General features: G+C 35.6%; 1 protein-coding gene across 2 annotated transcripts in view; it reads right to left on the reverse strand.

The window, feature by feature from the left end:
- The window catches only part of LOC131554333 (cGMP-dependent 3',5'-cyclic phosphodiesterase), a 185,552-nt gene extending 174,459 nt beyond the window's left edge, over positions 1–11,093 (reverse strand). The window contains exon 1 of one of the 2 annotated variants that reach the window (XM_058799610.1): positions 10,902–11,093. In XM_058799610.1, coding sequence (XP_058655593.1) covers positions 10,902–10,972 — 71 coding nt within the window. In that variant the 5' untranslated portion in view covers positions 10,973–11,093. The remainder of the gene's footprint in view (positions 1–10,901) is intronic. The other variant, XM_058799614.1, reaches the window with a different exon arrangement.
- Between the last annotated feature and the right edge of the window lie 1,482 nt (positions 11,094–12,575).

The following is a 12,575-nucleotide window of genomic DNA, read 5'->3' on the forward strand; positions in this document are numbered from 1 at the left end:
TCAGCACCACTGTTGTAAAAAAAAAAAATAGATTAAAAAAAAATTATAATGATATTTTTTTTTACAAATAATTGTACACTTTTACTCTGATTTTATGGCAGTAACAGTAAATAATGAAGAAACTGTGACTATCATAGTACATTTTCACTGTCTGATCCACACACAAATCACATACTAAAGGTCAAGGCTTCCATGACCTTCTAGAAACACACACTTGAGCTCCGACACAGTTTGATCATCTCTGCACTAGACAACAAAGATCTTCACTCATGAGACTCTTTTACAGGAATATTCCAGACATGCAGCAAATCAGCATATTAGAATGATTTCTGAAGATCATGTGACACTGAAGACTGGAGAAATGATGCTGAAAATACAGCTTTGATCACAGTAATAAATTACAGTTTAACAGATATTCACATAGAAAACAGCTATTTAACAGCTATTTAAATTGTAATAATATTTACTGTTTTTACTGTATTTTTGTACATCAAATAAATGCAGCCTTTGTGAGCAGAAGAGACTTCTCTCAAAACCATTAAAAAAATCTTAGTCTCCAAACTTTTTGACGATGGTGTATGTGTAAGGACACCAGAAGGGGACGGTTTACATGCAGAAATCCCATCACAGATGAACTGAATATTCCTGTAATCAAACTTACAGACTCTGAGTTTCTCAAGGGTCTCTGGAGGATCAGAGGCAGAAAAGAGGAAGATGATTCTGTTCTCATCGACTCTTTCAGGGTCAGTTTACTACTGTGAAGTCAGACTGTTAACGAGCTGAAGTGAGACAGAGAGAGCGAGAGACAGACAGAGATACAGAGATGGGCAGAGAGAGAGAGAGACAGGTGCTCTCCCTGAGAGAAAGGCTTTGACAAAGAGAAAAATTGCTTTTGAGTATTTGCATATGAGAATTTTGTTCTACAGGAACTCTGAACCTCTACACTGAATGCTAATGTGCACACACACACACTCAGACTTTCTTTAGAAAGTGCACAACCCTTAAAGCTATTTAGGGGTATAAGGAAGTATTTTATTCAAGACTTTCTAAAAAGACAGTGTGAAATATGTACGAAATATAATAACTGGAGGACAAATGTAAAACTTCCCATGAAAGCAAAATTGAAGTTTTTGGCTGCAGGTATGAATATGTCAGCCTTAAGGATATCTATAAGCAGTGTGCTGCAAAACAATGACAGAATTCCCATTTGGAATACATATGCATTTCAAATTTACAGTCTGTCTCTACCACCGATATGGATCAGTTTCTGATTGTCAAATTGTACAGACGTTTTGGAAAATGCTGTTTTGTAACTTTTAGTGCAAAAACTAATGTATAGATAACAGAATACGAAATAAATGTTTTGCTTATTATGAGTATAGACAAATGTATTGACAATTCTGTCAAATTCTGAATGGCAAATTCATAAATGCAAAATATCAAAAACCCTTTCATTCCTTTAACAAAGTCACTTAAGGCTGTGGAAAATTATAAATAGTACATACTTTGATAAAGTACTCTGAATCTGTATTTGGAGTCTCGCGAATGACTTTATTTTTGTTGGTTTGAAGTTAAAAATGTCTTAATGCTGGATTTGTTTCAGCTTTTGTCTTCTCCAGATATTAACTGGACTGGAGTGGAGATTATTGTGATGTTTTTATCAGCTATTTGGACTCTCATTCTGACGGCACCCATTCACTGCAGAGCATCCATTGCTGAAACACTGATGCAGAGACACATTTCTACAAACCTGATGAAGAAACACACTCATCTACATCTCAGATGAACTGAGGACGAGCACATTTACAGATTATTTACATTTTTAGGTGAACTATTCCTTTAAAGCACAGTGGAGGAGATCAAACATTGCAAACGATGTTCAGAGATTTTATGCATTATAAACAGCACTGACCAGGAGAAGAGATAACACTGCTGCACTGACATAAAACATACTTTTCACACTACGCACCTCCTGCTTTAATAGTAACATTAAAGGAAGAATACATCTGTGGCTGTCAAAGGCTGGTAAATGTGGCTTTGTTAGGCTGTGATGTAAACTAAACACTACTAGATATTTTAAAAAGGAGATGAGACACTTGATATGTGTAGCTCTGACTTACTGTTTCAACTGAAATGACATCAACACAGTGAATAGTGCTGTATGTTTAGAGACACTTCAAAGGGACTTTAAGAATACGCCACTGAAACACATATTGATCAGTATTGTTCTGAAAGAGTCTGTGGTGATTACAGACCTGAATCGCATTAACTACCAACCAGAGAAACAGAGAAAAAGTAAAAATAAAGAGGAGTAAGAGATGCACACACACAAATACAATGCAGTGTGTGAAACTGTCAGACAGACGGCAGTGAAGCGACACGCAGCCTGAAGGGGAAACAGATTCTGACACACAAACACACACTCTCTGCATGCAAAAGGTGGATTTGTTTTGGCAGAATGACGACACTCCTGAAGGCTGTAAAACAGGTGTGTGTGTGTGTGTGTGTGTGTGTGTGTGTGTGTGTTTTGTAGCTTGCTGATGGTCTTTACACTAAAACTCACTATCAGGCGGAACTTGAAAGGTCAGTAAAACTAAATCATAGCTCTGTGTGTGTGTGCTTAGTCATCCAATATAAAAGAGGCTTTCAAACCATACACCACATGACAGTCACACACACAAACACACACACGTTTCTGAGAATTGTGGGACTTTCCATAGACTTCTATTACTTTTATACTGACCAAACTATATTTTCTATCCCCTAACCCAAACCTAACCCTAAACCTGCCCCTTACAGAAAAGCTGTTTGCATTCTTACACTTTCAGATAAACATCAGTTACTATTTTTTATCATTTATTTCCCTCATGGGGACCGCAGGCCACTGCCCACAATGTCAAAAATGTCAGGTTTTGCTATCCTTGAGGAGACCAATGTAGCATAAACAAGTACACACACACACACACACACACACAGAGAGAGAATATTGTTTAATATTCTGTCTCAGATTCTGATTCTATTCATGTTTGGTCTGCAAAATGAATTATTCTCAAGAAACTTGATAAAAGCATTATTTGCATCTTATCTTCTTGTGAATATATATACATAATTATATATATGTGTGTGTGTGTGTATAGGCATAATATGGAAGGCAGAAATGTCAAATCCAATGCATTTTGTTTTTAAATTTTGCCATATATTTTGGCAGACACTTTTCAATAATAAATAATGAATGGATTTTCAATAACAATAATAATATGAAAGTAAAAATGTTTCTAAGTATTGTATGTTGACAGATCCAGAGGAAACAGACACACACACACACACGCACACACAGGTCCGGGTGTTTTGGGGCTTGAATATGAAGTCAGTCACCTGTATGAAAGACCCATTAGTTGCTCGGCAACAGCTGAGAGTCAATCATAAAAACCCTCTTTCTGGACCAGCTAATGCAGCAACAAAGAGTGTGTGTGTGTGTGTGTGTGTGTGTGTGTGTGTGTGTGTGTGATCTCACTGGTCACTGATTGGCTAATGACTAAATAAGCAATGATGATGTCATTATAGTTAGAGTGGGTGACATCACATAACATCAGATCAGATGAGGCTCTTCAGAACAACAGAGTCCTTCTGTCCATCTCAAACACACTAATTTGAAGCTTACCGGTCAGATAGTCCTTATCATTAAATAAACCCCACTTATTCCATGTATACTTAACAAATTAATAAATTTACGCACATGAAATAATGATAAAGACATAAAACGAGCACAGCTACAGGTTTGCAGGAGATCACCTGCCTCAGACAACGATCAATTATACAGATTAGAGTCATTCAACACAAACATCAGACCACAGCATAAGCGGCAGACGAATTATAATCAACTATCCAGAGAAATTAGTGGATAACACCACGGAAATGATTTCATCAACACGAGAATCTAAACGTTTCTAACAGCACACGAGTGAATCTGACCTGCTGTGTCTGACTCTATTCTCATATTCAGCCTGACACGTTTAGATGGCATGTCGCGCTGGTCTCTGCCCTGCGGCGTCGCCCTGATCCGTGTGTTTCAGCATGAATCTGAATGAGCTCACAAACACTGCCTGTGATTCCAGCACATTCCTCCTGCAGACAAATCATCTTCTCCATCATACAAGCCTTTAAATGACATTTAAGACATGATTTACAGTGTCTTTTTCATTTCAGATTGTCAAATGGGATCTCAGAGCTGTATAAAGGTCAACTGCTCTTCTGTAAATGAATTGTTCTTGTGATCCGGTGTTTCTGAGTGTTTTCTCTGTGTTTTTCACTCTCGTATTTCACCTTAAAGCAAGACACTACAGGTGAATGGGGGGGGGGGTTAACTAAAACATATCATACTTCCTCAGTTGGTCTAAGAATTGCAAACATTTTTTGTATTACAAGTTTTCTGAATGTTATTTTTAAATATACAAACAAATTCAAATTAAATATGCATTATTTTGCATACATGTCCAGAGAATAAATCTGAACACTGGATGAAGCCAGGTTCAAAAGTCTTGTTTGATTTTGTTGACATATTAGAGTTAAATGTTTTTACTGTGGGGATTTTGGATAACTCTTTTTATCACTGCATAAATCAGAAAATATGGTCAACAGACAGAAAAAATTTTTTTCGCAATGTTTTCAAGAATAAAATGTTGTATAAATCAGTGTGAATGATATATGAACAAACCCCTCAGTAAAAACCTTCAGAATATAGAGAGGAATAAAACTCTAAGTTTTGGTGTCTGTAAGTGCTGCTGAAGTGGAGAAAAATCTCTTTAAAGATATGTATTAGAATTGAAACCTACGGATGCAAATGGATAAAGTGCAATAAAATAAACACTTAAATTTGTATTTGGAAATTTTCTTTCCAGTAGTCTAAAACAAGATATTATGAAGAGCTAAACAGCCCAAAATCTCAAAACTGACCAGTGCATGAAAAAACAACAAACATATACTGTAAAATCCATCTGTGATCATTAGAAGCCGGTAAAAAAAAAAATTAAAAAGAGGCTAAACTCTTAAAAATAAAGGTGCTTAAAAGGTTCTCCACAGCAATGCTATAGAAGAAGCATTTTTGGTTCCACAAAGAACCATTCAGTCAAAGCTTCTTTTTTTTTGTGAAACAGAAAGGTTCTTCAGATGTTAAATGTTTTTTATCGAACCATTTAGACAAAAAGGTTCTTCCATGGCATCATGAAGCTCCTTTACTTTTAAGAGTGTACAGAGCCAATAGAACTACTTCTATACACACATTCTGAGCTATAACAGAACAGCCACTAAGAAACTTTAATTTATTATTTAAAAATGAAAATAATTAATTCAGCCTCAGGGATTAATATATCATCTTCATTCTGTAATAATCGAATGCCAACTGCATACAAAAATCCTGCCACATGATTAATGACTGAAACAAGCCAATTAAGACACGATTATTAATGCAAACGTTCCTCAACAAGATGCACAAAACACACACATAAGGCGGCTCTGCCTGAGGGCATTCACACCAGGTGTGTGTGTGTGTGTGTGTGTGTGTGCACCTGAGACAGGCAGACGGAGGGGCCCAAACACTGTTACCACGGCAACCTCTGAGTACGTCCCCAAATGCCCTCGAATGCAAGTTTTGTCATACTGACCTCATGTCTGGAGACAATAATGACCCTAAACTACAGCTAACAAACACACCTTTACTTATATATGGAGCCCCGCACATGACATGCAGGAAAAAAATAGTAGGCTAAATCGTGCGCACAATTTAGCAAATCGAGGGAACGAAATAGTAATCGTGTGCACGATTTATTTTATTTTTCTTGCATGTCATGTGCAGGGCACCGTACTTATAGTAGCTATTGACAACATATAATAGACTTTTATTGTTTTTATATACCCAGACTACAAATGAACATAACTAAACTAAGCCTACGAAAAAAAAAAAAAACTTATTTACTTTTGATATTTATGGGCATCACCAAATTTTGTCAAAACTTATGGGTGGGAAATATTTAGGTTCTTAAAAATAAACCTACAATATGCATCTATTATATATACTAATAAACAAAGCATATATAAAACAGCTACTTAAAATAAATTTTAACTGAAATAAAAGAAAATATATATATTTTTTAATATTTCAGCCTTGGTAAGGCAACATTTCTCATTTTCATTTCATTTCATATGGATGTACTAAAATAACAAAGTTATAATAAACTAAAATTTAAATAAAAATGAATAATATTTATAAAAAAATTAAAATGGCAAAAACACAACAAAATTGTTTAAAAAATAAATATATAAAATATAAAAAACTAATTCAAAATATTAATAAAAACTATAATAGCATCTCAATAACTCTATTAAAACAAACAAAAAACACTGAAACACAGGCCAATAGTTACACAGGACTATATAGTTAAACTGAAACTTTTTATTTTCATTTAGCCAAAAACTGAAACCAAAAATAAACTTTATTTAATAATGATTTAATCAAAGTTATTTAATAATCAATGCTCAAGAAAGTTTTATCTCAACTTTTTAATGATATAATTATGTTTTAATTTTTGGATGGCAGATGCCACAAATAATGTTTAGTGAAGTTTTGTTCACGCATCAACAGAAAACCGCTCAGCTCGATATTGTGATTTAAGAATCAATACTGTGTCATCAAAATGAAGATTAAGTAAAAACAACAAATCAATATTGTCAACCAAACCCTAGAGTCCACACAGCTTATATTACATTTACAGTCAAACCAAAAATTATTCATATTCATATTCAATAAATAGTTTAAAAAGCTTATCCACGATAAAAAACGCAATCAGAGAAGCGTTATCGAAACATCACTGTTTTGGTCAATGATTTCAGCCCTGCAAAATTTCGGAGCATCACTAAACATTTAATTAGTTTTTTGTTTATTTTGTTTTTTATTCTACAATTACAGCGTTTCGTTTTTTTCCTTAAGGTCCATTTTCAAGATTTTTAGTCAAGGTTTTTGGTTTCTGCACCAAAACAATCCTAATAAACTATTTTTCCCATCATCAAGTTCTACCGTACCTTTAAGACTTGTGTATGCAAATGACTCTGTAATGACGGTCTAAACTTTCTGCATGTGAAATGAGTAACAAAAAGCCCCTACTAAGTTTCTGAATGTTGATTAGGTGTTGACATGTAAATGTGGGTGCTGCTAAGCGTCAGTGTCCGGCTCAGATGTGTTGTTCTTCTGTTTTCTACAATGCTACGATTCACGAGTGATGTGCAGTGACCCGAGCGCTGGATCTGGAACAGTTTCTCATTCTCTCGCCCCTAATAACCTCATCTGGTCTCCACGGCAACGTCATGACAGACAGACAACATCATCATCATCATCGCAGAGCTGCATTCTGATGTTGTCAGGAATATTCTGAATATTCTGTGGAGCATCTGTGTCATAATGACCATCATCACAGAAAACAAGATCACTTTTATACTGATGCACAAGCTGCTGTGAAAGCCTCACACACTTAAGCTGTAAAAACACTCTGACGCTGGCGGCCAAAAACAATACAAATATTCAATAACACACACACTCTGATAAATGTGTGTACTGTGGATGAAAGAGAGGTGAAGGCACTGCCATCACACACACACACACACACACACACTTATGCATTCTGCAGGGTACAAGAGCCCCCAAGTGTGTGTGTGTGTGTGTGTGTGTGTGTGAAGGGGCTCTTTATCAAGTGGAAAGCTGTGGAAATGAGTGTGTGGGTGGAACAGAGAGGGAGAGATAAAGAGAGATCTTTTGTTCATACTTTCACAACTTTTTCTCTATTATATTTCATTATGTTCCTGTTAAATCTGTTGTAGGACCCTAAACTGAGCTCAAACATTTATGCAAATACAAAACTTAATCTTGATTAAATTTCTTTATTTTAAATTCAGATTTATATATATGTATGTATATACAGTATATACAGTGCCTGTCAAAAGTTTAGAAACAATGATTTTTAAATGTTTTAGAAAGAAGTCTCTTCTGCTCACAAAGGCTGCATTTATTTGATCAAAACTACAGTAAAAATACTGATATATTTTTAGAATCTAAAATAGCTGTGTTTTATGTAAATATCTGTTAAACTGTAATTTATTTCTGTGATGTGCAGCTGTATTTTCAGCATCATTACTGCAGTCTTCAGTGTCACATGATCTTCAGAAATCATTCTAATATGCTGATTTGCTGCTCGAGAAACATTTCTGATTATTATCAACGTTGAAAACAGTTGTGCTGCACAATATTTTTGCAGAAACTATGATTTTACCTTTGTACATTTTATTTTTCAGGATTCACAGATGAATAAATTTCAAAAGAACAGCATTTTTTAAATAGAAATATTGTGTAACATTATAACTGACTTTACTGTCACTTTTGATCCATTTAAAGCATTAATTTCTATTCTATTCTATTAGTATTTATGCCTAAAAAAAATTCTGGATTAAAAAAAAGATGTCAAAGAAAATATACATACAATGAGTGTAAAATGAATAAGAAGTTTTTATATATGATCTATGAAAACGAAATATATGAGTGTCATTGATCAAGAACATTTCAAATTCATGCTCATTTTTCTTTGAAGTTTTCTTTAAAACTCAAATTCTTTACTATTTTTAAGCTTAAGCTGATTGTACAGTTTATTATGAAACATACTTTCCCTGTTGTCAGTGTCTCCGAGCCTGAATCTGCAATCTTCACAGAGTAAATAAATACAGTTAGAAATGAAAGACAGGAACCTCAAACCTCTACATTTCAAGTCAAAATGAAACACGGTTTTGTTTGTTTTTTTACTTCTGTAATGTAATTAAGGATCTTTAACTAGGAATTCAATGTAAAGCGGGACTTGGTTTTATCATCAGTAAATGACTGGATGCTTAAAAGTGATTTAAGACAGACTTTTGTCTTTGGAATAATGACATGCTGCGGAATCGCTCACGATAAGACCAGGAACATGAATTAAGAAAGTAAAAAGACTCAAAGTTCAGTTCTTGTTGACTTTAAACACGCTGACGGATGCAAAGCTCCTCTAACTTATCAAATGAACGCGAGAAGAGCAAAGCGAGAGAGACAGAGGTATAGTTTCAGAAACGTGAGCAGCAGCGACTAAAATAGACTCAGAGACACAGATGATTCATTCTCTCTGCTGATACCAGCTTTGTTTGGAGTTCTGCTGAGAATAAAGTTTAGAACAGAAACACACCTGCCACGATAAAACACACACACACACACACACACACATCTCACAGACTTCATTGTTTTCTATCAGGTCAATGATCTCCCAACCCGACCCTAAACTAACCCGCACAGAAATCATTAGGCTTACAGACAAACATCACCTGGAACATTTATGAGCCTTTTAACTAGATGACGCCTCAGATGTCCTTACAAGACGCCTGTTATGATCTTTCACTGAATGACTGAGGACAGCCGAGTCTCACAAGTACATAAAACTCTACAATAAACTACACACTCATGCAAAAAATAAAAAATTATCCTGCACGTGGCTCCTTCTTCCTCTGTGTTGATAACAAATAGGCTATTGAAATAAAATACAATAAAATAAAATAAAAATAACAGATGGAAAAAATTAGAATTGGAGTGGGTTGGAATCACCAGGCAATCTACCTCATGAACAGTTCAATGTTCTCCGCAATATACAATAAAAATATGTGCAATAACCTTATTTTAATTTATTACCACCCTATCCTAGTACATCCCTATATCTTATTTTTCATTCTATTCCTATTCTATTTTATCTATAGCACACCTGTACATACAATTTATTCTATTTCTTTTTATTTGTATATATTTTTCGTTTTATATATATATGTGTGTGTGTGTGTGTGTGTGTGTGTGTATTTTATTCACATCTTATTTTTTATTATGTGTGTGTTGTTGTTGTCTCTGTGTTCTGGAAGTTTGTGACACTAAAACAAGTTCCTTGTATGCTCAAACATGTTTGGCAATAAAGCTCTTTCTGACTTCTGAAATATTTACTTGGCAACTAACTAAAATACGTTTAAGTAGGATTATTAAACTAAAATCGACATAAAAAAACGTACAAGCCAAATAAAAATATCTTTAAAAATTAAAATAATAATAAATATGACAAAAGCACATCACAAAAATAATAAAGCTAAAATTAAAAATAAAAAAAAATAAAAACACAAATTATAAACATAAATGCACATTCAAAAAAGACAAAAGCACATAACAAAATAAGTAAAACTGAAATAAAAAGCTAAATAATAATAAATAAATAATAATAATAAAATGAAAAAAGAACTTAAAATTCCTAAAACTAAAAAGAAATCAATCTAAATTAAATATTAAGGGGAAAAAAGCATGACAAAAATGACAATTTTTTTTGTTTTTTTATTTTAACTAAAATAAAATAAAAAAAGCTAATTCAAGACATAAATTAATTCTATAACAGCATATAAATAATAAAGACGATATTCACAAATTTTCACACATCATCTATTTCTAAATCAGCCCACACCTGAGTTTCTGTAACTGTGCTCAGGTTCGCCAAGATATCTGCTGAAGTCTGCACTCAGATCAACACTCAGAATAAAGCACCATGGTATTACTGTGCTACTTTTGACACAGTACCGTATTTAAAGTAACTTGGAATATCGTAATACATGAACACGTACCACACTAAAGTACTATTGTAGTACTTTATGCACGGAGCACTAAGTGAAGAAGTGCGTGAAGAAGCTTCTGATCCGGATGTGATATCATAAAGATCTGATTGATGCGCAAAACAGACGCGACGCTGCCGCGACGCGCGGTTCTCATCTCATCGCGTCGCGTCGCGTCTTTGATCAGAGATCGGTTCGGTACTCACAGTTCGGCCGCCGCCGGGGTCCGGTACTGCTGGCTACGGCAGAGCAGAGAGTGTCCGCACGCCTGACCCATCGCGCATCGCGCCGCAGACGCCGGTACCGTTAGACGCGGTGAGGAGGAAGATGAGGAGGAGGAGGATTCCCGCTGCCGGTAAGAGAGCGAAGATGATGCTGATGATGATGAGCGGAGAGAGTGCCTGTCTCTCTCTCTCTCTCTCTGACTGGAGTGGGCTGGGCGCGTTCTGTAATAGATCTCTGTGTGTGTGTGTGTGTGTGTGTGTGTGTACAGGTTTATATATCCTGGAGTGAACATCACTTAAACCTGAATACACACAGACTCATGGGGACTCGTGTCATGGTGGGGACCTAAATTGAGGTCCTCATGGGTAAACAAGCTAATAAATCACACAGAATGAAGTTCTTCTGAGAAAGTAATAATGCCTGTAGTCTCCTGTAAGGGGTAGGTTTAGGTGTAGGGTTGGTGTAGGACAATAGAATATACCGTTTGTACAGTATAACAACCATTACGCTTATGGAGAGTCCCTATAATTCACAAAAACAAACGTGTGTGTGTGTGTGTGTGTTCTTGTTTATGGTACATTGTGGGGACCAAATATCCCCAAAAGGATAGTAAAACCTGAAATTTTCCACGAGGGAAAAAAAAATGATTAAAAATAGTAAATGATGTTTATCTGAAAGTGTAAGAATGCAACAGGTGTTCTGTAAGGGGCAGGTTTAGGGTTGAGTTAGGGGATTGAAAATATAGAAGTAATAGAAGTCTATGAAAAGTCCCCACAATTCACAGAAACAAACAATCAAACAAAGGACATTTTGACTGGTCCTCACTTTCTGGGACCCCTTTAAAGACATGTTTGAGGGTCAAGACTTGGTTTTAGGGGTCAGGTTATAATTGGGTAAAGGGTAGGTTTAGGGATTGCATTGTGTGTGTGTGTGTGCGCGCGTTTTTGTGACAAATGAGGACATAAATGTGTATAATGATAAGGGTATGACAGGTATTACGAGGAGAAGGTGACTTTTCAGGACATTGACCCATGTCCCCACTTTTCAAAACGCTTCTAAATCACTCAGAATGGAGTGTATTGAAAATCTGAAATAGCAGACAGTCTCCTGTAAGGGGTAGGTTTAGGTGTAGGGTTGGTGTAGGACAATAGCACATACAGTAAGTACAGTATAAAAACCATTACACCTATGGAGAGTCCCCACTTTCACAAAAACAAACGTGTGTGTGTGTGTGTGTGTGTGAGATCGATCGATCTGAAAGGCATTTCCTCTCTGCATCCCAACAAACATCATCAGAGCACTAAAGTTTCTCTGCACTCATCTTCAAATGACAAAATACGTTCTGAGAATGTTTTGCTAACGTTCCCATAAAGTTACAAAAACCAAAGCCACTAGAAGGCAAGCCTGCAACCATTAGCCGAGAAAGCTTACGACACGTCCCATTCGTTCCTATGGGATCCGTGAACGGCGACTGAGAGTCGTACAACTCTGACTGGAACTCAATGATGTCAAGGCTGTAATGTGAAACTTTCTCCAATGATAAGTATTACAGACCCTCTCATCTCCCAATAATAAGACAATCTCTGACAAAAACGTTATTTCTGAATGTTCTTTTAATGTTTGCCAGTAGCTATGTTTCCATCCACCTATTTTTA

Source organism: Onychostoma macrolepis, chromosome 15, assembly GCF_012432095.1.
Source record: "Onychostoma macrolepis isolate SWU-2019 chromosome 15, ASM1243209v1, whole genome shotgun sequence".
Taxonomy (NCBI): Eukaryota; Metazoa; Chordata; class Actinopteri; order Cypriniformes; family Cyprinidae; genus Onychostoma; species Onychostoma macrolepis.